General features: G+C 41.1%; 1 protein-coding gene across 2 annotated transcripts in view; it reads left to right on the top strand.

Annotated features, from left to right (window-relative positions):
* The first annotated feature begins 770 nt into the window (after positions 1 to 770).
* The window catches only part of TRIM55 (tripartite motif containing 55), a 65,370-nt gene continuing 39,522 nt past the window's right edge, over positions 771 to 26,618 (top strand). For both annotated transcript variants that reach the window (XM_077808983.1, XM_077808982.1), the window contains exons 1-7: positions 771 to 938; positions 2,192 to 2,364; positions 12,379 to 12,544; positions 15,146 to 15,241; positions 23,163 to 23,396; positions 24,754 to 24,776; positions 24,893 to 25,017. In XM_077808983.1, the coding sequence (XP_077665109.1) occupies positions 771 to 938; positions 2,192 to 2,364; positions 12,379 to 12,544; positions 15,146 to 15,241; positions 23,163 to 23,396; positions 24,754 to 24,776; positions 24,893 to 25,017 (985 nt within the window). The remainder of the gene's footprint in view (positions 939 to 2,191; positions 2,365 to 12,378; positions 12,545 to 15,145; positions 15,242 to 23,162; positions 23,397 to 24,753; positions 24,777 to 24,892; positions 25,018 to 26,618) is intronic.

Raw genomic sequence — 26,618 nt, 5'->3', positions numbered from 1 at the left:
CAGTTACCTAAGGAAGTTCAAGCAATTATAAAGTCAGGAGAATTTTTGTACTAGTTTTTTAAAGTTATTACACTTTTAGGGCCTAATTATTTAGGAACTGATCCACAGCTCTTATTGACTTCCATTAGATTTGTGAGTACTCAGCGCTACTGAAATTCAGGCTTTGAGTTTATTAATACTTCTAAGTCAAATTATTGCAAATATCATTGTAGTTGTTGTAACCTTTCAGTTTATTAAAACTGTATTTATTTCATACTGTAATTAAACAATACATTACGATTTCTGATAATAGTCTTTTGCTTCACCAGAAATTGACATCAGGTTATTCAGGGCCCTATAATTTTCACTGTGGTGCAGAGATAAGAATGAACTCGATTGCATTCGCTGTGCTGTTAACACTTGTGCTTCTCCAAGGGGGTGAGTGCTGCCATGTGTCAATGACAACTGTCAACTCCTCTCCCCTTCCTCCGCCTCCTCCTTGCACTGAGACAGGAATGTTGATCTCTCATCTCTGTAATCCATCACCTGTCTGAATCTGTCCTTGTGTCACTTGCATATATGGACAAGTTAGAATGGCAACTTGTGACGCTATGCTGCTAAAAACGGCTCCAGCTCCCTTCAGCTCTTTGTTTTAACAATGTCCTCCAGTGAAAGAAATTCAAAGGACATTTGATCACACAAGCCATGGAATTATTTCAAGGAAACTAACCCGGAAACTGATCGATGGTACTCTTTTATTCTGGACATATGCACCTTGGAACAGCTAGGAGATGAGCACTTCTCTGAATTACAAGTCCTTTTCCAAAGAGCAGCAAACCATGGATAACCTGGAGAAACAACTTATTTGCCCCATCTGTTTAGAGATGTTTACTAAACCTGTGGTCATCCTCCCCTGTCAGCATAACCTGTGTAGAAAATGTGCCAGCGATATTTTCCAGGTAGGTTTATTTCAATATGAAGATTTGCAGGTATAAATATAATTTTCCCAAGGCAAAAGGGAGGGGAGAATTTATACCATCAGTTTATTTGCTCTTAAGAATTTGCAAGTTTTTTAAAAAGGCATAAATAGAAGCTACTTAGACAGAAAATATCTCTGTTTGGCTCTCTCTGCCTGGAGATCTGTGGGGGAAGATCCTCTGCTGCTGTGAGTTGTCATATGGTGTTTACATGTACAGTATCCATATATAGAGACAACTTATACCAGCAGAGGATCTGCCCCCTTGTCTTGTCTTTTATACATTGACCCATTTTTTGCATTTATTTTTATTCAGACTGACTTTTCTGTTTCAAGTATTTAGAGCCAGCAAGATCTATCAGAGGCAGGGTCACCTGGGGTTGGGGGGCTGGTAAACGGGACAGTTTGCCCCCAGCCCCCAAAATGACGGAGAGGTGGCCGGGCCAAATCTGAGTGAGAACATTGTGACCTGGTGTCCTGGATGGCAGTGCCACTCTGGTTTGGTGCCTGCCATTGATAGTGCGGGGAGCCACTTGCCCAGCCTGGCCAGGTCCAGATGCCACCACTGCCACTGGGCTCATTGCACTGGGCCCAAGGGAATCCACTAGGCCTGGAGCCCAAAGTAGGAACAAGATCAGGGATACTGCTCCAGAGCTCAGGGAGAGGTGGGATTCGGAGCAGCCCCCTGGCTACACGCAGGGCAGACCCCACACAAGCCTGGGCCTTCTATGATCCCATCTCGCCCTACCTCCTTAAGCTCTTTCGTCTCCATAATAATTTTTTTGGAAGGGTGGGGGAGGGGCTTGACTTCCAGATTTTGCCAGGGCCCCCTAAAATCTCTGTGCGGCCCTGAAAAATGTTTAAAGATATTTAATTTCAAATTTATGTATGTTCTAGCACTGTAGAATGGTATGTTTATCTCTAGCACAGGTTGCTGCAATATTATTAGCTGGCAGGTGCTAAGTGAAGTGATGTAGGGCCATAACTTTCATCTGGGGATTGTTAGGTCAATGGAGAGTCCTGCTTTAAGGGCCTGATCCAAAGATCATTGGAGTCCTGAGGGTGTTTTCACTGACTTCAGTGGGCTTTGGGTTAGATCTGAAATAGTTGGCCTGATATGCACCTTGTGTTGTGAAAATTAAGGTCATTATTAGAATAACCACAGTGTTAAAAAAAAAAAAAAAAAAGCTATACATGGCCTTATTCACCTGTAATTTTACTGCTTGGCAAGAACAGGCCTCTAACCCGTATCTGCCAACCAGAGGAGGCACCACTATGGCATCAGGTGGTCGATTTCGCTGTCCCTCTTGCAGACATGAAGTGGTTCTGGACAGACATGGTGTGTATGGACTTCAAAGGAACCTATTAGTGGAAAATATCATTGACATATACAAGCAGGAGTCCACCAGGTAACATACTAATTTGTATCCTTAAAAGAATATTTACCATACAAGATGATGCAGCTTATGACATTTTTTTTTCTTTCCTTTGCTTTGTGAGTTGTTAGTTCTGTTTATTTCATTTTATCTTTTGGAGCTGGTGGAGGTTTACTGTACTTGGAGACTGGAATGATATCATACGTGCCTCTGTCTTTTTATTGTGGAATGAAATCAGCCCTCACTTATTATTCTATATCACTTGACAGAATGCAACGTTAAAATAGGTGCTGATTTTTTGCTTCCCACACGGAGTCTGAGTCCGCAGTCCTTATTCATATGCATGATCCTTAGTCATGCAAGCAGAGTCCTTGAAGTCAATTGGGTTAGTCACGTGACTAAGGAAAGAAGGGTCTCGCCCATTTACTCAGTCTTACAAATTTTTCAAAACTTTCATGTTCCACAATTTGTTTTCAGTCCATGTGTTCCTGTCTTTAAAAGGTGCCAGCACTTGTTAGGAAGCCCTGAGGGACAAATAGAGTGAGAAAAAATATATCTGAATTATACTCAGAAGCCATCCTGCATCAGAATACTGAATCATCAATATTTTTAAAAAGCACTCCTGTAAGCTTGGGATGTGAACTCATGAAATCAAGTCTTATTTAGGCCTCACTTTCTGTACAGAAGAGAATGAAAATGCCAGAAATAACAGTTAATGACAACACAGTGTAGTTATGCATAGGAAAACCAAAATCCTGGAGGGGAAGCATGAGTTAACCCTAAAAAGTAAGACTAACAACTACTGGATACAGAACTGAGCCAGCAATAGAACATTACCATTTTCTTTCTTACCAAGTGATAAGCAGGAAAGGTGCTCACACATCACTGATCATACTTCCGTTTGCATCACAGAGAAGAAAAACTAAATAGCAAACCCAGTTCTACAGTCTTGCTCAAGCCAATAATCCTTATCGACTCAAGCAGACTTCAGTGTAAGTGAGGGGTTGCTTGCAGCACTGGTTTCATGCTGAATGCTGCCTTTTAGAAGCAGGTTGGTTGGTTATAGATTTCCCTCATTAATTGCCATCTTACAAACCTTTTTGTCAATGAGACCGTGTAGGACAGTTTCAGTAGAAAATCTCAAATCGACCACAAAAAATGCCAACAAAGAATAGCACATATTCACTGATTTAAGGGAAACTTTGTCACAAATTTACTTTATGTATCAAACTGTTCCCAGCCTCTGTGGTGGTATACAAGGGGAGGAAGGGTAAGGAGACCCACAGTTGAAGTTGTTGTATTCCCTTCTGCACAAAAACTGCTCCTGGTTAGCAAATCTAGCTACACCAAATGAGGCAGGAAGGCAGAGGAGGAAGCAGGGTCATGGTCTTGCATCCTCTTCTCCCAACACAGACTGTTAACTCTGAATGTAGGCTGCACTGTCAAAGAGTGACACAGGAGTTGTACTCCCTGCCAGAGGCACAATGTCTCCCAGTGCTGGCAGTGCAGCATTATGGTGCCTCCATGCCTCCCCAAGTACAAGGCAATGGCTACAAGGCATAATGAAACCCTGCACGCCCAATTCACAGCCCAACTCCACCCCTTTTGCACTACTCCGGTGTAGCAAAGGGGCCTAAAACTGGGTAGATCCGGCACCTAGAAAATACCCCTGATGTAAAAGTGTTCTTCAGTTGATGCAAGCTCCTCTACGCTGTCCTTCATCGCCACCCCATGCTGAAGCATGGGTGGAGAGAGGAGTGTGTGGCTGGAGCACTGGCCATCCTTGGCTGTAGGATGGCCCCATGGAACTGCCCTAAACTAAGCTGGGGGCCAAACCAAGAAGCTGGGGAGCACAAAGTTGACTGAGAGCTGTCTTACTCTTTTCCCGTAGAGAGTGGCACGCTGAGCAGAGCTCAGCTACTCCCATGACTCTTTGTCCCCAAATGTGTCAGTGATATACAAATACCCTGTAGTTAGCAGGGAAAATCAGAGGAAATGAATCAGCAGAGCTACTTCACTGGCTGTAGCAGGCAACAGAACAAGCTGATCATATGTGGGTCTTTAACCTCTTTTTGCATTTTTCTATACAGTTTGAGGTTAACTTTAATACTATGGATGTTACTCTTTTTTCCCATGAGTCCATGGCTTTATTCTGCAGCCATTGCAGCAAGAATATGTAAAAGATCATAGGAGATTTGGTGATTCTTATTTTTTTAACCTCACAAATATAAAATGCAATAAACTGAACTACAGAAGAGAACAAAAATATGCATATAAATGTATGTTGTCTCTGTTATTTCTCTGCAAGGATTATTTTTAATATATGAAGGTATTTTTAACCCTCACTTATGTCCTTAGAGTTACACTAATTATCAGGGCTATCCTGGCAACAGTAATGCTTCAGAGCATTATCTAAGCTATTTGACACGTTGTATGCCTCAGCTGCTTATCTCCCTCACCCTAACTTTTCTAAAGCCATCATGAGTATGTTGCCAGGAGTCACACTGCCTTATTCTATGCTGGTGTAGCCCCATTGAAATCAGTGGCATTACCTTCCCAAAAAACTGGGGCAAATTAGGCCTGTTACCTTTCTTGTATATCTTCCACCTTATTGAATGATCTATAGTAACTACTCCACTTTCTTTATAACACTCTGTAATATAACACCTTCTTTGTCTCATTACTTCCCAAATTAAAGGCTAGGTTTTGCCAGGCTTTGCACAGGAGGAGAATGCCAAGAGCCTTCCTCATATCCTTTCCTAGTGCCCCTCTTCACCATTGTAATCCCTGAGCTTTCTCGACCATGGGAACCTCCCACCTAGCATCCTTTGGGGGACATGACCCCAAAGGTGGATGCAAGGAGAGGGGTCCATGGCTCCCAGCTGCACATCACACTAGCCAGTGGAGCTGTCTGGGTGCACAGAGGAGAGCATCCTAAGGGAGGAGAGCATTCCTGTGTTCCTGGCACACTCATCCAGTGCTCCCTGGAATGCTCGCTGGGGTGTAATGGCACTGCAAAGCCCCCAACATGGGCCTCTGCCTTGCAGGCACAGTCGGGCCTTTATGGAGGCTAATGTTAATTTTTCAGTATTAAATTAAATGACTGGCATTGTTACCAAATAAAACTCTGCATAGTGTGGGAGTCTGAATTTCAACAGAACATTTCAACTGAAGCTTTTTGGCACTGTATAAATCCCGAGACAGTCACTCATGACTAAACAGTTCCTCCTCTATTTTGGTAATGTAGTACCCATTCCTGTAAACCTTTATTCAAGTGATTATTTTTTTTTCCTTTAGATTCACACTGGTGTAATGGAGAGCAGAATCTGGCCCAGAAAGCTTACACATACTATAAGGCGACATTTATTAGAACAACCATTCTTTATCACGCTCAATTAATTTTTCCTTTGAATGACAGTGACGTGAAAATATAAAATGAGTACACAATGGTCCATATCCTCAGCTCATGTAAATCAACATATGTCCACTTCTGGCCCTAATTATACTAACTGCATATTTGCTAATTTATTATTGCGCTTAGTTGCACAGTGCATCTTCTCATGCATTAGCTTTGTTTTTAGTTTTTGTTTTGCTTTTTTGTTCCATAAACCCAACACATCAATGATACAAAGCGCTCTCATAGAATCATAGAATATCAGGGTTGGAAGGGACCCCTGAAGGTCATCTAGTCCAACCCCCTGCTCGAAGCAGGACCAATTCCCAGTTAAATCATCCCAGCCAGGGCTTTGTCAAGCCTGACCTTAAAAACCTCTAAGGAAGGAGATTCTACCACCTCCCTAGGTAACGCATTCCAGTGTTTCACCACCCTCTTAGTGAAAAAGTTTTTCCTAATATCCAATCTAAACCTCCCCCACTGCAACTTGAGACCATTACTCCTCATTCTGTCATCTGCTACCATTGAGAACTGTCTAGAGCCATCCTCTTTGGAACCCCCTTTCAGGTAGTTGAAAGCAGCTATCAAATCCCCCCTCATTCTTCTCTTCTGCAGGCTAAACAATCCCAGCTCCCTCAGCCTCTCCTCATAAGTCATGTGTTCTAGACCCCTAATCATTTTTGTTGCCCTTCGCTGGACTCTCTCCAATTTATCCACATCCTTCTTGTAGTGTGGGGCCCAAAACTGGACACAGTACTCCAGATGAGGCCTCACCAATGTTGAATAGAGGGGAACGATCACATCCCTCGATCTGCTCGCTATGCCCCTGCTTATACATCCCAAAATGCCATTGGCCTTCTTGGCAACAAGGGCACACTGCTGACTCATATCCAGCTTTTCGTCCACTGTCACCCCTAGGTCCTTTTCCGCAGAACTGCTGCCTAGCCATTCGGTCCCTAGTCTGTAGCGGTGCATTGGATTCTTCCATCCTAAGTGCAGGACCCTGCACTTATCCTTATTGAACCTCATCAGATTTCTTTTGGCCCAATCCTCCAATTTGTCTAGGTCCTTCTGTATCCTATCCCTACCCTCCAGCATATCTACCACTCCTCCCAGTTTAGTATCATCCGCAAATTTGCTGAGAGTGCAATCCACACCATCCTCCAGATCATTTATGAAGATACTGAAGAAAACCGGCCCCAGGACCGACCCTTGGGGCACTCCACTTGATACCGGCTGCCAACTAGACATGGAGCCATTGATCACTACCCGTTGAGCCCGACAATCTAGCCAGCTTTCTACCCACCTTATAGTGCATTCATCCAGCCCATACTTCCTTAACTTGCTGACAAGAATACTGTGGGAGACTGTGTCAAAAGCTTTGCTAAAGTCAAGAAACAATACATCCACTGCTTTCCCTTCATCCACAGAACCAGTAATCTCATCATAAAAGGCGATTAGATTAGTCAGGCATGACCTTCCCTTGGTGAATCCATGCTGGCTGTTCCTGATCACTTTCCTCTCATGCAAGTGCATCAGGATTGATTCTTTGAGGACCTGCTCCATGATTTTTCCAGGGACTGAGGTGAGGCTGACTGGCCTGTAGTTCCCAGGATCCTCCTTCTTCCCTTTTTTAAAGATTGGCACTACATTAGCCTTTTTCCAGTCATCTGGGACTTCCCCGGTTCGCCACGAGTTTTCAAAGATAATGGCCAATGGCTCTGCAATCACAGCTGCCAATTCCTTCAGCACTCTCGGATGCAACTCGTCTGGCCCCATGGACTTGTGCACGTCCAGCTTTTCTAAATAGTCCCTAACCACCTCTATCTCCACAGAGGGCTGGCCATTTCTTCCCCATTTTGTGATGCCCAGCGCAGCAGTCTGGGAGCTGACCTTGTTAGTGAAGACAGAGGCAAAAAAAGAATTGAGTACATTAGCTTTTTCCACATCCTCTGTCACTAGGTTGCCTCCCTCATTCAGTAAGGGGCCCACACTTTCCTTGGCTTTCTTCTTGTTGCCAACATACCTGAAGAAACCCTTCTTGTTACTCTTGACATCTCTTGTTAGCTGCAGCTCCAGGTGCGATTTGGCCCTCCTGATATCATTCCTACATGCCCGAGCAATATTTTTATACTCTTCCCTGGTCATATGTCCAACCTTACACTTCTTGTAAGCTTCTTTTTTATGTTTAAGATCCGCTAGGATTTCACCATTAAGCCAAGCTGGTCGCCTGCCATATTTACTATTCTTTCGACTCATCGGGATGGTTTGTCCCTGTAACCTCAACAGGGATTCCTTGAAATACAGCCAGCTCTCCTGGACTCCTTTCCCCTTCAAGTTAGTCCCCCAGGGGATCCTGGCCATCCGTTCCCTGAGGGAGTCGAAGTCTGCTTTCCTGAAGTCCAGGGTCCGTATCCTGCTGCCTACCTTTCTTCCTTGTGTCAGGATCCTGAACTCAACCAACTCATGGTCACTGCCTCCCAGATTCCCATCCACTTTTGCTTCCCCCCACTAATTCTACCCGGTTTGTGAGCAGCAGGTCAAGAAAAGCACCCCCCCTAGTTGGCTCCTCTAGCACTTGCGCCAGGAAATTGTCCCCTACGCTTTCCAAAAACTTCCTGGATTGTCTATGCACCGCTGTATTGCTCTCCCAGCAGATATCAGGAAAATTAAAGTCACCCATGAGAATCAGGGCATGCGATCTAGTAGCTTCCGAGAGCTGCCGGAAGAAAGCCTCATCTACCTCATCCCCCTGGTCCGGTGGTCTATAGCAGACTCCCACCACTACATCACTCTTGTTGCACACACTTCTAAACTTAATCCAGAGACACTCAGGTTTTTCTACAGTTTCGTACCGGAGCTCTGAGCAGTCATACTGCTCCCTTACATACAGTGCTACTCCCCCACCTTTTCTGCCCTCTCTGCTTTAAGGATCAAGTCTTAGCCATGTGCAAAGCAACAGTAAGGAGGCTCTATTCCGGGGACCCAGGAGAGTGGGAGCCAAGATGCATCCCAAGTCAGATCAGGAGCTTCGTTACTACTTGTGGAATCTCTCTGAGTTGCAGTTTTAGGGTCTGATCCTACAAGCCATCTGCACAGGCACTCTCACAGGAGTCAGTGGAGTATATAATAAGTGTGTGTCTCTCATAACACTAGATGCTAGATCAGTTCAGCTACCAACAGCTTCTTCAATAGGTTTATGATTAATAATTTACTACTAAAACTGTGCTAATATTTTCCTACAGACTAGTATTTAAATTTTCATTTCAGGAGAATCTGACTTCTGTTACACCAATGTGAATCCAGATGATCTACTCTGAACTCAGTGGAGTGACTTCGGATTTACGATGGTATAAAAGAGATCAGAATGTGGCCCAAGAGGCTCTGGTAAAAGTCTCTCATTTTTCAGGGAAGAGGCTTGTAAATTAACAGCATATCAGTTTCTTTTCCAGTTTTCTATGCTAGTTTTGAGAGCTTCATTGGTCCAGAGATTTCTGCCTTGGTTTCTTTGAACTCCTTATGATACCTTTTGAAGACTGGCTACTTCTGACAAAGGGTCCCTCAGGTCATCACTGGGTCGACTTGATACCTTTACCTTTTTGACCCTCCTTGTATGTCTGACATGTTATTGGTCATGGTTTTAGTGACAGATAACTGATGATTTCTAGTCTTGCAAATATTTTCAGGAAGTGCAGGCATTTCAGTCGTCTTGCCATTTCGAGGTTTGCTGTCCATCCACCCGTGTGTGCAGAAACTCCTGCTGCTGCCCCACAGTATGCATAGGGAGTTGGGTGTTTTGGAATCATCTGCACACAATTTAAAGCATCCTTTACAATGTACACATTATGCAACTGCCTGGTAGAAAACTGATCCTAATATAGAATATTTCTAGAAATCTTATTACTTCATCTCATTATTACTGTGTATCCAGTTATATTGCAGAGCACAGATTTTGCTTACTGTATGAACAGACTCCTATAATTTTTTGTTTCAAAACCTCATAAAATTAAAAAATGGAAGCAGAAAATATTTTATTTTCAACTTTTTTCCAACTTTTTATCTATTTGTCTTGATTTCCCTTTCAAGTAGTGCAAAAGAGAAAACATGCCTGCTATCCATGAAAAGCAGTAGTTATCCCCACTGTACTAACCTGTATGGAAGAGTCTTCTATCATTTAATAGAAATGATAATCTTTTAATTAGTTTTTGAAGCATCTAATAGAATGTTATGGACAGTTGTTTCCCCACCACAGAATTCTGTACAATGGTTTAAAAGTCTTAAAACTAACTCATTCTTTGTTCAGTTCTATAGGTTTTTATAAACTACTAAATATAGGAACTAGTAGTTTCTATAAACTATTACATTTCTGTGGAGCAATTGTCTTCACTTCTGTTAAATTCTATAGGACTTTTCTATAAGTGGAAGCTTTGGGGATATGGGGTATGTTTGTAGCGCCCCCTCTCCACCTGGTTACCTTCTTTAATGCCAATCTGCTTAGAGGTTTTGATGGACAGGTCTGAGTTCTTCTGGATCCTGCCACCCACTCAGCACTCACCCACTTCTTTATTTTTCCCTACGAATTTATTTGGCCGTGCCTCTACCCTCCTCCCTCCTTCCTGGCAGGGTCATCAGGCAGGTTGGAAGAAAAATTCTAACCACACGGTAACCCCCACTTTCTTGCCAGATAGTTGGAGACTCCCAAGAAATAACACAAACACATACAATATATTCAACACAGTAATTATATTAAACAGGAGACAAATTATATAACATAACAGGGTAAAACACTATTCTTAGGGTCACCGGTGCCTACGCTGATAAATACCCGTGACTTTCTCCAGTCACGTGACCTGATGTAGCAAATGTAAGATCAGTGTCCCGTTGGTACACGTACTTTGTTGGGGCTTTTGATGACCTATCACCACGATATCGTTTCTGCAGTGGTTTAGCAGTGTGGCTGACTGGGTTCAGTACAACCCAAAGGACTCACAAGGGGGAGGAGGTGGTAAAACAATTTCCCTGACTGACTAACTAAAAGATGGTGCACTCACAAACTCCATGAGTGATCCTCAGGTTCAGAGATGACTCTGGACTCCTCGGTCACTGCAGAGGGGCTGCTTTCTGCTGGCAGGGATCCTCTTCAGGCAGGAGTCAGGCTGCTTCTGGTCTCCGGATTTCCCTTCACCACAAAGGGGTGCAGGGCTCAAGGTGTAGATTACACAACTATACTAAAATCCAAACTGTAGTCTCCTACCCCAGTGACCAGACACACACACAGCAGGCAGCAGCCCTGGACTAGCAGCCAGAGCAGAGCTGACCATGTGGTGACTGGTCTCACCTAGGGAGCTGGAGGGCTAACTCAGCCTGGCTGGGGAAGTTTCCCAGCAAAACTCTACACACTGGGAGTCATCAGTGGAGAGGGAAAAGCCCAGCTGAGGGATCTTGCTTTCAAGTCCCTAGAGGCCAGCTCTCATGGGGAGCCCTGCATGCAGGCCTGGGACTCACCAGCTCCCCACACAGCCAGCCCTGCCCTTTCCCTGGCTGGCTCCAGACTGACTCAAAAATGGCTTCTCCCCTTTCCTGAGCTCCCTGGGAAGGGCATCTTACTCCTTATTGGTTGCCGGGCAGACTCTGAGTCTGCCTTGGGTCCCCCTCCCTACCAGGGACAGCGTACATCTCCCTGAGCTGCCAGCAGACAGAGCCCCAGGAATCTAGGTAATCTCCTTGGGGATTACATGTTAAACAGAGACCCCATTTACATTTGATCAGGACTCAAATTAAAGAAATAGTTTAAATACGGTTCCAAGTAAATTTATTTCTAATGCAGACAGATTGGCTAGTGTGGATGAGGGAAGCCATGCTAAAATGATGTTAAAAATTTTATTGTAGCCTATGTAGCCCTCTTGGGCATTTTTTATGTAAACAACATTAAAAAAACAAGGGTCATTTTTTATGTAACCTCTATCCTCAATGGCTAGTATAGTGGTGTTAACTACTCTACAAAGTCCATGTTAGAAACTTGTTCAGCTAAGATCATTTTAAATGCAGTTCCAAACATGACTCTTTAATTTGGTTCCCAGCCTAGTATGGATGGGGACTAAGGTTTCAATCCTGCATGGTGCCAAGCATGATGTCCTTTAAATTCTTTTATTTTATTTGTAATAGGGACTTAATCTGAAGTATATGAAGTTCCTTTGACACCTATGGGACTACTCAAGTAAAATTAAGGCCCTGCTTAAGTGTTTTACCAGATCAAGGCCAGCTTGCTCAACTTTTTGTATGACTGAGCCCTGAAGACCTCAAGCATGTAGGTGCTGATTCAGAAAGATGTTAAACAACATGCCTAACTTAAGTGCATGAGTAGTCTCACTGACTTCAATGGGTTTACGTACACAGGCACCTTCCTGAATAAGGGCCATACAATGAAGTCATGCTTCCCTGCTTGTCATATTGTGTCAGGAAAAATTACAAAGTACTTGCACTTGTTTATTCACCACTGGTTAGCAGGTTTAAACTATTTTGTGGTTATGGACTGAAACCTCAGGTACTGTTTTTATCCCTTTGTTTTGTGTTGAAGGACACAGGTGTTATCAAGATCAGTAAAGCAAGTAAACAAGTGACTATTTTAATGTGTTTAATGATAACTTTCACAGACCTGAAAGAAAATCTGAGCAGCCGATGTGTGAAGAGCATGAGGATGAGAAAATTAATATCTATTGTTTAAACTGTGAAATACCCACATGTTCAATGTGCAAAGTTTTTGGTGCCCATAAAGACTGCCAGGTTGCTCCTCTCAAAAACGTTTACCAGCGACAAAAGGTAAATTTTTTTTGCTTCTAATCATAATGACCCACTCAATGTAAAGGGACACCATCAACATGAAATCTAGTCAGTTAAAAAAAAGAAAGTTCAAAGTACAAAATCTTCCCCTCAGCTGCCCTGCCAATTTTGTGGGTTTACATTCCATATTTCTGTGGTGTTGGTTTTTGGTTGTTGGGTTTTTTTAAAGTTGTTTTCTCCCCTCTTGCCATGTGAAAGACCCACACAAATTTCCAGAGAAACCAACTCTACAGAGTAAAATATTTTACAAGAAATTGAGAAAAAATATATTTTTCCTAATTGTGTTCAGTTATAATTAATTACATATTAGCTGTAATAATAGTAAGGAAATGCTTTCAGACAGATGTGATTTTTAAGTTGATCTCCCTTTACATTTCTCAGACTCATGTTTTCAGTCCTTTTAGACCAGGAGCATAGGCAGGAGTGCCAGCAGAAGTGAGGGAGAGAGCAACCCCACTCAAGTCTAATATTTTTATATTGGATGCTTCTCTTGCTTCTGTTTAAATAGGGATCTTTGTCTTTAGGGGGAAAATCCTCTTCTGCTAGGGATGTTAAATAGTTGGCAGCTCATTGTGTGCCCAGTATCCTCTACCATTACTGTCACTAGTAAAAAACTTGATTATTTATTTTTAATACAGTATTCATTTAAAGACTGACTCACTGGGATATCTTCATGAGATAAGCAACTCATTTTCTGGGGAGGCCCAGTGAGCTAAACAACCAGAGAAGGCCAAATTTACAGCACCAACCTCCAGGGTTTTTTTGTTTTTGTTTTTTTGTTTTTTACACAGATGCACGTGTGTGTAAACTAGAACTGAGGAAATACTTTGGAAAAGTATTTGCAAACATTCTCTTGAATAAGAAAGGTGCAATCTCTTTGGCATCCATACCCGCTTTTAACTCCCTTCTGACAACTTTCTTGCAAGAAAGTTTGTGGAAAGAGTCTCCCGAATGTTCATGTGACTATGTTTGCACAAGTAATTATGACAGAAGTTTCTGGTAGTTGTCTTGAGAGCTCCTTGTTGATTTGGAAGATATCTAGTCAGGGGACAGAAATAATGCCATGTGAGTTAGAGTGACAGAGCAATAAGCAGCAGCCACAACAAATAGCTTGTGAGCAATCCATAGGATGAAATATGTTTGCATAAAATAGCTGTCAAATAATGTATATGTGTCATTACACTTGTAACTAGACTGTAGGGCGAGCTTATTGCACATCCCAGGGGCTCCTTGTGTCCAGCTGTCCCCCACACCCTCACAAGCTCCCTGTGTTCCACCCTCCCATCCTCTTCTTGTTCAGGGATTCCATGTCCCACACCATTTTCCGCCTTATGTCAGGAGCTCTGTGCTCCCCTCCTTCCCTTCTTCCCTCCAAGCAGGGGCTCTGTGTGCCCTCATGTTCCTGGGTCCCCCATTCACCCCATGCCAGCAGTTCTGTATGCTCTCCCATTTCCCCCGTCAGGGTTCTCCATTCTCCCCCATGCCAGGGGCTCTATGTGTGTGGTTCCTTTCTCCCATCTCCTCATACCAGGGTCCTCCATCCTCCCACACCTCCGCATACACACCCCAGGGGTTCTGTCTGCCCCCTCATTTCCTGTCCATCTGTCCCCCGCATTCCAGGGGCTATGTGTGGGACACCATTCGTCCTTCCTTCATGCCTCTCCATTCTTCCCTTGCCTTACACCATTCCTCTTTCTTCTTTTTTCTCATTCACTGTGTCAACCTTTTAAAACTTTGTTGGGAGGTTGGGCAGAGCTAAGATGAGGGGTGTTATGTTAGGAGGGGGTGAATGGCTGCCATCAACCAACAATTACAGAGGTTGTTGAACCTGATAGCTCTGCCAACTGGATGCCAGGGGCTCCATCTATCCCCCATTTCCCTCTTGTTTGTTTTTCTTTTTTCTGGTTTTCACCATAATCAATGGGGTTCCTGCTCACTGATTCCTCAGATATTCCTGGACATTTGGAATTGATTGGCTGTGGCATTCAGAAGTTATCATGTTACAGCCAAATGCTAGCAAATTGAGCATAAGGCCGTGCAAGCTTGGCCAGTTAACAAATTCATACAAATTATAATTTATTCACAGATAACTCGGGAACAGAAAAAGGAGCTAAATTAATGAAATAATTTATTCACTGTGAATAGCTTGCCTGACTCTGCTGCAAAACCAAATATTGGTACCTAATTACCCACGTTGCCTGCTCAAAAGGTGCTTCGTGCGTGTGCAAATGGATGTACCTGCACATTTTTTCCCCGTGCATTTTTAGAGGCTTTCAAGGTGTCTCACAATTTTTCAGAAATTTTCATTCCAGGAAAAGTTTCAAATTTACATTCTAGTTCAGGATGGAAACAAAATGTCAAAATACCAGAATTTCCCAAATGATGGAAATTCAATTTTTTCTATCAGCTCTAGTTCTGAGCAATTATATACCCTTGTGTAGCCCACTCATCCACTGTTTTTGCACCTCAGGTTATATGTGCTATTTTGTGAAAAGCGCATGAGAAGAAAGCATATAAAGTAAAACTGCCAACTTGCATATTATTAACTCTGCATATGCTCATTCTCCTACTCCTGTTTAGTCTGTACTCAGTGATGGCATTGCAGTACTCGTGGGCAGTAATGATAGAGTGCAAGGAATAGTAGGTCAACTGGAGGAGACCTGCAGGACAGTAGAGGTAAGTAATGCAGCTTGAGTTATGTGTTGAACATGACATCCAAGAACATATCTGGTTGTTCATGATAATTTTCTTGCATTTATATAATTTGCTTCTTTTAACAGGTTCCCGAATTATTTTGCCAAATGTCTGCATATATTACACCAGAGCTGCCAACTCCTGATGATACTGTATTGAGTTTCACACTTGCAGAAATTCTTTTAAGCTTCTCATGATTTCCTCACATCCTGTAGTAATCTCACAAACTATTCCCCTGATTTGCGGCTTCCGTCTTCCGTCACTCTCAGTGGGATTGGTACTAGGATGCCTCATTTCCGTAAACTTTTTGTAGGTGGAAGTGAGGCTGGTTTTTCTAGTAAAGATGTCCTTTGTCTCTCATGCTTTAAATGGGGTAGAAGTCAAGCTGCCCTCAATAAAGATAGCTGGTCCTCTTCTCCATGTGTGACCTGGAAAGGAGACATTGAGGGGACAGGAGGACAGAATAGGTAGGTGTGTGTGTATGTGAGGAGGGGGCAGTTGGATGATGAAGGGAGTGGAGAAGTACTCAGCATGGAGGGGTAGGTGGGAAGGGGGGCAGTGTCTGATGAGTTGGGGATTGGGATGAAGGGGACTGAGGAGGCTTGAGAAGATTCTGAGCCATGAACGGGATGAGATGAGATTGGCTGGCAGGGCTGAGCACAGGGGGAACAGAAGGGGAGTGAAATTCTTTTTTTCTACCCACTTCATCACTAAGATCCCTAGCACGCCCCTTTATGCCTCCGCTCCCAACCAAAACTCTTCCCTGTGACACTCTGGCTACAGTGACTCTGTTTTTCACTTTGCAAATCTGAGAAGGGATCATATGCTGCTTGCAACCTCACTACTTATTATAAGCACCTGCTGCCACTGCTCTGGTTAAATCTGGAGTAACTCCACTGTGTTGTCATGAAGTGGGCCAGATTCTGTTCTTATTTACACTAGTGAAAAGCTAAAAAAATGCTGTCTTTGGAAAGCTTTGTAGTGGACCACAGGTTCTTTGACCTCTGGGATATAGCTTCTACCTGAAACTTAAGATGGGAAGGAAATCAAGGAGATGCTGAGATTTCCGAATTGCATCTGCAATTTTGGTCATGTAAATGGTCTGCTGTGGCAGGACCAAATAAACCTAGACCATCCCTGACTGGCATTTGTCCAATCTGCTCTTAAAAATCTCCAGTGATGGGGATTCCACAGCCTCCCATGAAAGACTATTCTAGAGCGTAACTATACTTACAGTTGGAAAATTTTTCCTACTATCTAACTGAAATCTCCCTTTGCTGAAGATTAAATCCATTACCTGTTATCCTGCCTGTGATGGGTTGTACTCATCCGGTGCAGTCTGGGAGCCGTTGGAACTGCTGTGCCCCCTAACAATTCAGCTGGGTTGGCCTTTCTCATGCTGCTTTGCTGGTGATACACAGCCAGCCTCTCCAGGCCCTGTTATCACCCAACACGACAGAAGGTAGCGCCATACGCCCAACTGAATTACCTGAGTGCTTTACCTAAGCCACTAATGGACAAAGAGGAGGCCCCCAGCCAACTTCCCAGCTCTCTAGGCTTGCACCCCTAGTGGAGTATAAACCCAGAATTATACCTTCTTACACTGCTCAGGGATCTATATGATGCAAGCTCATTAATTAATTCGCCCCCCCTTGATGTGGGGAAGATGTGCAACAGCCTTTGAGATTTCCCCATAAACTTCACTCAGAATGCTCTCGTTAACATAAACCAAGTTTATTAACTACAGAAAGATAGATTATAAGTGACAGCAAACAGATCAAAGCAGACTACCTAGCAAATAAACAAAAATGCAAGCTAAACATAATATACTAGATAGATGGGGTTTGAATTAGCAATTTCTAACCCTGATTGATAATACAAGCAGGCTTGCAGATTCTTAAGGCACAAGCTGCATCTGCTTTGCATCTTGGATTCCCCTCCGTTCCAAGTCCTTTGTGTTCCAGAGCTTCTTTCAGGTGCTGAGTTGTGGAGGAGTGAAGGCCAGTCATGATGTCATTCCCCACTTTATATAGTCTCTCCATATGGCAGGAACCCTTTATTTTAAGCTAAGTTCCCAGCCCAGTTTGTGGAAAAATACAGGTACCAAAATGGAGTTCAGTGTCAAGTGGTCTTGTCACATGCCCTTGCATGCCTTGCTGAGTCATAGCAGCCATTATCCATAGGCTGTCTGAAGCATTCCCAGGCAGGCTAAGCTCTTTTATGGTTGTTGATGGGCCATCAGCACTGTCTAGCCTCTTCATTATTGTACCTGAAATGCTAGCTGTGGGTGTTTTCATCTTCACATCATCTTTCAGTAACACATACATAGCAAAACTTTATAACTTAATAGCACATACGTTCCAACGAGATATTAATGTTTGGCAGATTAAGACGTTTAGAATGATACCTCACAAGGCATACTTTGTACAAGATGCTACATAATTATATCATAACCACACCATGATCATATTACTGTGGTGAATCAGGGATGCACGGGTAAATGTAGGGTGCACTACCTTCAGTGGACATGGAGAACAATTGATCACAGTCCTCTTTAACAGCTCTTTACATATCTGAAGACTGTTATCAGAGCCTCCCTCCATCTTCTTTTCTCAAGATTAACGTGCCCAGTTTTTTAACCTTTCCTCATAGGTCAGGTTTTCTAAACCTTTTATCATTTTTGTTGCTGTCCTCCAGACTCTCTTCAATTTGTCCACATCTTTCCTAAAGTGTGGTGCCCAGAGTTGGACACAGTAATCCAGCTGAGGCCTCAGCAGTGCCAAACGGAGCCGGACAATTACCTCCCGTGTCTTACATATGACAGTCCTGTTAATATACCCTAGAATTATATTAGGCTTTTTTTGCAGCTGCATCATTGTGGACTCATATTCAATCTGTCATTCACTGTAACCCTTGGATCCTTTTAAGCAGTACTACCACCTAGCCAGTTATTCCCCATTTTCTAGTTGTACATTTGTTTTTTACTTTCTAAGTGTAGTACTTTGCACTTCTCTTTATCGAATTTTATCTTGTGGATTTCAGGCCAATACTTCAATTTTGCTATGGTCATTTTAAATTCTAATCTTGTCTTTCAAAATGCTTGCAGCTCCTCCCAGCTTGGTCTCATCTGCAAATTTTATAAGCATACCTTCCTCCATTATCCAAGTCATCAGTGAAAATACTGAGTAGTACCAGACCCAGGACTGATCCCTGTGGGATCCACTAGATACACCCTCAGTTTTGGCAGTGAACCATTGATTATTGCTCTTTGAGTACCGTCTTTCAACTCATGGAGAGCTGCCTTCTTCTGTTGTGTGAGCCAAAGGGCAGGCAGAGGTCAAGCACATATAGGTAGGAAAGAGCACATATTTGATCACAGAACAATGGTTAGATACACTGTTAGGGTACTGGGAAAAGGATAGTCTTAGCAAAAGCCCATTTACTCTGGCAGACTAGAGACCTCAATATGGTTGATATGTAAGGGAGAAGAAACTCATGCATGGTAACTTTTAATTACATTTGTGTATTATATTAGATAGAAGGGTGTCTTTGTAGACTGAAATAGTGTCATTGTTGCTTTAACTTAGTAGCATAGGAACGTGACTGAGACGTTAGGGTCCCATCCTGGAAAGTGTGGTGTGCCATCATCTCTCAGTGAAATCAGCATGTAGGATCAGGAACACAGCATCTCCCAGGATTGGGGTGTAAGAGATTGATCTTCATCTGCAGACTCATCCTGATCCATTGAAGCCAATAGGAGAACAGAGCCCTACTTTCACCAGTATGTGAAAGTGTGTAGTGTGTATATTTATTTATTTACCTTGCCTTAATTATATTCAGTAGTGTGTGTATTTATTTACCTTGCCTTGTTCATGAGTTATACTGTAAGGAGACCACTTTTTTTTGTAAGGCTTTTGCTCTGAGAGAGCTGGGATAGATTTCATTCTTTTGCTAGCACAAGTGTCTTTCATGCAGTTCTTCCAAGATGTTTGTATCAATAGAGCAAATAAAGATCACTATTCTGGTCAGTTTGGGAGCAGCACAGTTTGACAGGCTGTGGAAGGAGCCTATATGGAATCACTTTAAGGTCAGACCCTGATGAAGCACCTAGTGAACCAATCACACACCAAAAGAAGGAAAAAAAATTAAAAACCTCCTGATCCTTCAAAATAGGAGCAATAAATAGCAAGTGCAGTAAGTAACATTTAAAGACAATATTTATAGGTTCTAACTGGCAAGAAAAATTAATTCCACAGTGTAATGTACAATTGCCAGGGGGTCACCTATTTCCCTGTGCAACCAGAGTAAGGAAGAACAGATAATGTCCAGAATTTGGTTCAAAGAATGTAAAACTGTTAACCCACGGAAATGAGAGAGGATGTAAGCGGCAAAGTCAAAACTTTGTAGTCAAGAAGCCTTTGTATTGCAAGGATGAAATTGGCTGCTATCGGGAGTTTGCAGACAGAAATGAGCCTTTCAAGTAAGTTAAGTGTAGAAATTAAAATAGAACAAAAGATTAGGTTTCTTTCCCTTCAGATTTGACTAGTTAATCCAAAACCAAGACTTCAAACATCTAAACTGAAGTTTACAGAGAACACTCCATTAAAAAAAACAGCAATATCTGAAATTAGCTTTCTCAGAGTCATTCACTCATATGTAGTACCCACCTTTTGAACTACAAATCAGAAATTGAGATTGATAGAATAAGAAGTGCAGAGCCTGTCTACCTTCACACACCTTAATAGGCTTTACATCCGTAAAATCAGAGATTACAGAAAACAGAGATTGAAACATTACATAGTGCTTCCACTTCATATTGCAGACAACTCATACTTCTTCCCATCACATTCCCTTCATTTGAATTTGACATCAGTTTGACCTTGAAGGCTCAGATGAACAGTTGGAACCAAGAGACCCCAGAATCAGGCTTGCTGGTTTTTCCTATCCTCTACTCAAATTGACACATTGCACTACTTACACTACTTTAGAGTGAGCAATACTGAAAGTACGTGGTCAGGTTGCTTTTAGCTCTTGTAAACAGTAAGCCCACAGTTCTAAATTTAGCTACAGTTTCTATGCAAAGTTTTAAAAAACAGGCCAATATATATTCAAATTACAACAAACTAACCAAAAAGTAACACAAATTCACATATTCTACTGAGAGCAGCAATGAAGTGTAAAAATCTATATAATTGTAAACCATAATGAAAAAGAAACAAATATTTAGGACTATAAAATGTGAGAGTCAAGTAATAAATAAAGTAGGAATTTCCATAATCGTGTCTATATATGTATAGTTATGATACTTACCTTAGTATACAATTTTCAAATGCTCAGAATTTTGGTAAATCAAGCCAATATTTTTCAAAGCAAGCAATGGCACTAGTACTCAATGATGAGTGTGCCAAGTCTCATCTTGTATCTCTTTTTGCTGTAGCTCTGTTTTTAAAGAAGTGTGGTGAGAATTTTTACAATTAGAGAGTATATATATATTTTTTTTACTTATAACTCAAAAACTGATATGGTGGTTTGGTCAGACTTAAAATAAACCAAAACAAAAACCGTTCACACAGATTAAATATGAAAAATTTCAACACAAAATATGACTATTTTGGAAAACAGGGCATAGTAGAGACTGTTTTGCAACCTGGACGTACAGAGTTTACTACCAATGACCTCTATAATAGATGCTGATTGCAAATTTTAATGTAATAAAATTCCAGATTGTATGTATAGAGAGAAGAACCTCTTTGGTCATCCAATCTCCCAAACCATAGTAATGTGAAGGATGTGTAACACACCACTGTCTTGGAATGATGTTTGATGTTATGTCCACTAGCAAGTGACCTACTTTAAGGGTCAGGGAACGTAGCTGTAGACAGACTGAAATGGAGGACAAGGATGGAACAAGAGGAAGGAGAGATACACTAGGTAGGAAACAGAATGGGGGGAAAACTGTAAAGGAAGTGTCATATATATATATATATATATATATATATATATATATATATATATATATATATATAAAGGGAAGGGTAACCACCTTTCTGTATACAGTGCTATAAAATCCCTCCTGGCCAGAGGCAAAACCCTTTCACCTGTAAAGGGTTAGGAAGCTAAGGTAACCTCGCTGGCACCTGACCCAAAATGACCAATGAGAGGACAAGATACTTTCAAATCTGGAGGGGGGGAAACAAAGGGTTAGTCTGCCTGTGTGACGCTTTTGCTGGGAACGGATCAGGAATGCAGACTTACAACTCCTGTTAAGTTAGTAAGTAATCTAGCTAGAAATGCGTTAGATTTCCTTTTGTTTAATGGCTGGTCAAATAAGCTGTGCTGGATGGAATGTATATTCCTGTTTTTGTGTCTTTTTGTAACTTAAGGTTTTGCCTAGAGGGATTCTCTGTGTTTTGAATCTGATTACCCTGAGTGAGTCTATTTACCATCCTGATTTTACAAAGGTGATTCTTTTACCTTTTCTTTAATTAAAATTCTTCTTTTAAGAACCTGATTGATTTTTTATTGTTCTTAAGATCCAAGGGTTTGGGTCTGTGTTCACCTGTACCAATTGGTGTGGACTCTTATCAAGCCCTCCCCAGGAAAGGGGGTGTAGGGCTTGGGGGGATATTTTGGGGAGAATATCTCTTTCCCTGTTCTTTGTTTAAAACGCTTGGTGGTGGCAGCATACTGTTCAAGGACAAGGCAAAGTTTGTACCTTGGGGAAGTTTTTAACCTGAGCTGGTAAGAATAAGCTTAGGGGGTCTTTCATGCAGGTCCCCACATCTGTACCCTAGGGTTCAGAGTGGGGAAGGAACCTTGACAGGAAGTAAAAGGGGAAAGGGAAATAGACTGAAAAGGAGGAAGGGAAAACAGAATGGCACTCAGCAACTGTTTATTTTTGATTTTGGCACATCTGTCATAAACCCCTAAGCAAAAAGTCATGTGGGATCTTAACTATCCCAAGGGATCAGGAGCTAAGTTTCATGTCTCATTTGAAAGATGGCAGAAATATAATGACCCCAAATGCCTTCATGGGGAGTTGATTCAGTCCCTATTCCCAGGGAAGAGCACCACATATAGATTCAGCAACACCACTTCCCACAGCATGCTATGTTCAATCCAAACATTCATCAACCCCAATCTGTTTTTAGCTTGTGAGTTCTGCTAAAATGACAACATGAACAACCATAGGTACAGCACAAGCATATTTATTACAGTAAAAATAACTATACTAAATAAATATTATTTAGGTTGCAAAGTCAACTGTTTGAAAGGTAGGAAAAGCCAGAATTTAGGTTGGAACCTTAATTTGTTCCTATTCTGTGCATTATTATGATACAGTCTTTAATTACATGACCACATGCTATTTTTGGCACAGGACCCCGCCTCATTCAGTGCACAGTAAAAGTAGTATAATTGACACCCACTTTAAGCCTCTTCATGTTACCTGAGTGATGTAAAGGGGCCTTAAGTGTAAAGGATAAATAGGCCCTAACAGGCTCAGTAGCATTTCCGGAGCTCTAGTGGTGATGGAATTTTCTCTAGAACTCATTTGAGCTGATCTGTCCTGTTCTGCTCATTTGGCTGCTAATATGGCAATTATCTTCCTGATTTTCCTATGAACTGTTAAGTATACAAACATAACACAAATGTCTTTCACCTTTTTTAGCATGCTGGAAATGAAATAGTCTATTTGTTTTTAAAAATATTCACAAGTATTCACAAAACTTTTTGTTCAAACAGATTTAACTTAGAATATTACAAAAGTCTCTGGGGTCTTTAAAAAAAAACCTTGTATTGTTCAGAAAAGGATGTCTTTGATGAAAACAATTCCAAGTAATTGTAAAAATAGAAACACTTTTAAGCAACATAACACTTCTAACATAGACCAAATGATTCACAGGAATGCTGCAGAAGACAGAAAGAGCAACTGTGTGAAAAATTTGATTTTCTGTATGCAATACTGGAAGAAAGGAAAAATGAGATGACACAAATAATCACTAGAAACCAAGAGGAGAAACTGGAACATGTCCGCTCCCTAATGAAAAAGTATGCAGATCACTTGGAGACAGTGTCTAAGCTAGTTGAATCAGGAATCCAGTTCATGGAAGAGCCAGAAATGGCAGTGTTTTTGCAGGTATATTTCAGAGGATTCTAAACAGAGGTAGGAAAAGAGTGGGGGAAATTAATCACAAACAAATTGTGACTCACTTTTCAATTCAAGTACAATCCCTATTTGTTCACTTCCCAGTGAACATCCACACAAACGAGTTTTCATTCACAACAATGGGCAGAAATGATTTTTCTTCATTTGAATAACATGGAAACAAAGGGGTAAGCACAAGAATGAGTATTTTTTAGTCACACCAAAAATGCTGTTCTGTTTATAAGCTTTCTGTCATCCAACCGGGAAGCAGAAACAATATTTTCATATATATTTACATGATGCCCAGCACTGCAATATTTGAGCACCCCCGCCCTAATTCTGTGTATGTATTTAGCCATTTCACCTCTGTGAGGTAGTAGAGAATTATTATCACTATTTTGCCTGTGGGCAGTTAAGGTCACACAGACTATGGCAGAGCCAAGAAGTTCTAGGTCACATTCCAATACCATAACTATAAGACTATTCTTCCTTCTTACTATGAGTTTGGATTTGCTACCACTGAAATCAATGGCAAGTTTCCCATTGATTTCAGTCAAGTAGGATTCCGTCTTATGTGACTTTCCATCCTGGAATCTTAAAATCCCATCTGTCCCCCAGCAGGGAGGATCTTTTTTACAGGAACAATGTGCAGGAACAGGAATTTGTCCTGAAGGGCAGAAAACCACCTGTAGAATATGTGGAACTGTAAGGCGTCAGAACTAGAGGTGACCAATTACCCACTGTGAATCATCAGACATAGTCCTAGAATGAAATGTGCTAGAGTGAAATGTTCATGGAACAGTTATGAATAATGATAAATTTGTAAAACTTCAAAAGTCTATTCTCAGTTAATTTACATAAAGCAAAAGGGCACAATGCATTGGATAAATTAGTCTGTGGGAAAAGTTTGCCCAGTCCAATTTCTAGGAAACAGAAGTCACTATCAAGGACAGTAGGAGTATGTGGGTCATGTCTGGGAGGGAATATTGGTCGGGCCGGTCAGCTTCAGTTTTGACCCTGTGTGTGCACTGCATATGAGCCTATGTATCTATCTCAATAAAAGCAGATATTAAGGGCCTAATTCTCATTTTTACTAAGGTCCCTTTACACTTCCAGAGCAGTATAAAGGGGACTTAATGTAAATGAGAATTAGGGCCTAAAACACACTGTTGTTCACATGTAAACTAGTTCCAACCTCAGTCTAATCTTATTCATAGGCCTCATAGCTCTCATTTATACTGAGAGCTCAAGCTACCATATTTAGAAACAACACAGGTATCAAAGTATAAAACGTGTTTAATAAAATGAACCTTTTAAGCATTCAGTCATTTCACTTTTGTTTTCACAGAATGTCAAAGCATTGCTACAAAAGTAAGTACTTCCCATTTGAGAGGATGTGTATGTTTTTGATACTTATCATAAATTATCCATTTTGTAAACATTTATTTGCCAACCCAAATGCAAATGACAAAATATCTCTATTTTAGAATTACTGAAGCATCTAACACATTTCAGATGGAAAAAATAGAGCCTGGCTATGAAAATATGAGCCATTTCACAGTCAACCTCAATAGAGAAGAAAAAATAATAAGAGAAATTGACTTTTACAGAGGTATGTTATTGATGTGACCAAAACTGCTTTCTTTCTTTTTACTTGTGTGGAATTTACATGAAGATACCATGTAAGGAAAATTCAAATCAGATATTCTCCTCCATCCACAAATGTACCTAGATCATTTAACGTAAATTATAATCAAAAGTAAAACCCACCATGGTTTAGAATCATGTAACATGTTGATTCTTATTTTCCTTTACTATAGATGTAGTTCTTTCCTAAGGACCTGATCTTTCAGCCCTTACTAATTGATTACTCATGTAAAAGAGTTGTAGGATTGGGCCAGTATATGTACTAGTATGTCATTAAAATTAGAAACAGCAGTTTTATGGACTGTCTGATGTAGGAAATTATTAAAGAAATAGAATAATGCAAACTAATAAAAGTAACTATGAATAATATATTTTTCTTTTTAATTATATCAGAGAAATTTCATTGAAAATGTAAATGGAGTTCAAGATCATACATTTATGAAGACAAACAAGAATACCATTATTTCTTATACATTTAGGGATCTCCACTGGTGTCATTTATATGCCTGATATTTCAGAATAGATGAAATAGTATACAGTTACTATTCTATGCTTAACAAAGTAGCATGCAAACTGGGCACCATTATGTTTCAGCTTACAAAACGATGGGAAATCAGAGGGTATGAATAGTTGAAATAAACAGATTTCTCTCTTAAAATCTTGAACATCTTAAAATATAGAGAATCAGAAGGCTGGTCCTCTATACTTTACCTACTAACTTTGGGCTTTACTGTTACATTTATATTTCGTATGATGGTAACACCATTACTAGAATGTATGTTAATATATAGTGTCAACATAAGGAGGTAAATCCTGAACTCCTAGTAAATCTAACACTCCCACTGAAGTCAATGGGGCCTCTGTTTTCAGAGGGCTTCCAGATCAGGCTCAAGATATATAAGACCATTCCTCACTGTGATAGCTTTATCTAGTTTGCAATTCGTTCTTGGTATCTTCTATACTCATACAAAACATGTAAGCCAATTAAAAGGTTTTGCAAAATCTTCCTGAGTGAAAGATAAGACTCTTCCTACCTTTACAAAATATACAATCAGTTTGAAACTACAGTTAATATATCATAGGATCATAGAAATGTAGGGCAGGAAAGGGACCTCAAGGTCATCTAGACCATCCTCCCATGCTAAGTATAGGGATTAAGTATATCTAGACCATTCCTGACAGATGTTTGTCTAATCTGTTCTTAACATCAGTCCATGATTATTTCTCTGAAGTACTGTGATAACTCTGAGCAATGTTTGATGGTAGTAAAGATGAATAATATGATTATGCAAAACAAAATGTATAGTTTTTGTTACCACATTGTAAATAGGTGATTTAATTAAATTCAGTAATGAGTTAAGGCTGGTCCATTGAAGTAGCAGCAGCAAGCAAGCAATCATTCCTTAAAAGCTCTGATTTGGGAACAGTATCCTGAGAATATTTTCATTTGACCTTCTTGGAACAAATACTGCTTTGATTTATACCCTTTGGAATAGTTTTATGTAGATGTAAATGAACTTAAAATTAAAGCTTTATCTGACTCTCTTAATCTTTCCTCAAAAGTCC

The sequence above is a fragment of the Eretmochelys imbricata genome, chromosome 2 (genome assembly GCF_965152235.1).
Source record: "Eretmochelys imbricata isolate rEreImb1 chromosome 2, rEreImb1.hap1, whole genome shotgun sequence".
Classification (NCBI taxonomy): domain Eukaryota; kingdom Metazoa; phylum Chordata; order Testudines; family Cheloniidae; genus Eretmochelys; species Eretmochelys imbricata.
The sequence above is the reverse complement of the archived record's forward strand: the minus strand, read 5'-3'. Positions and strand labels throughout refer to the sequence as shown.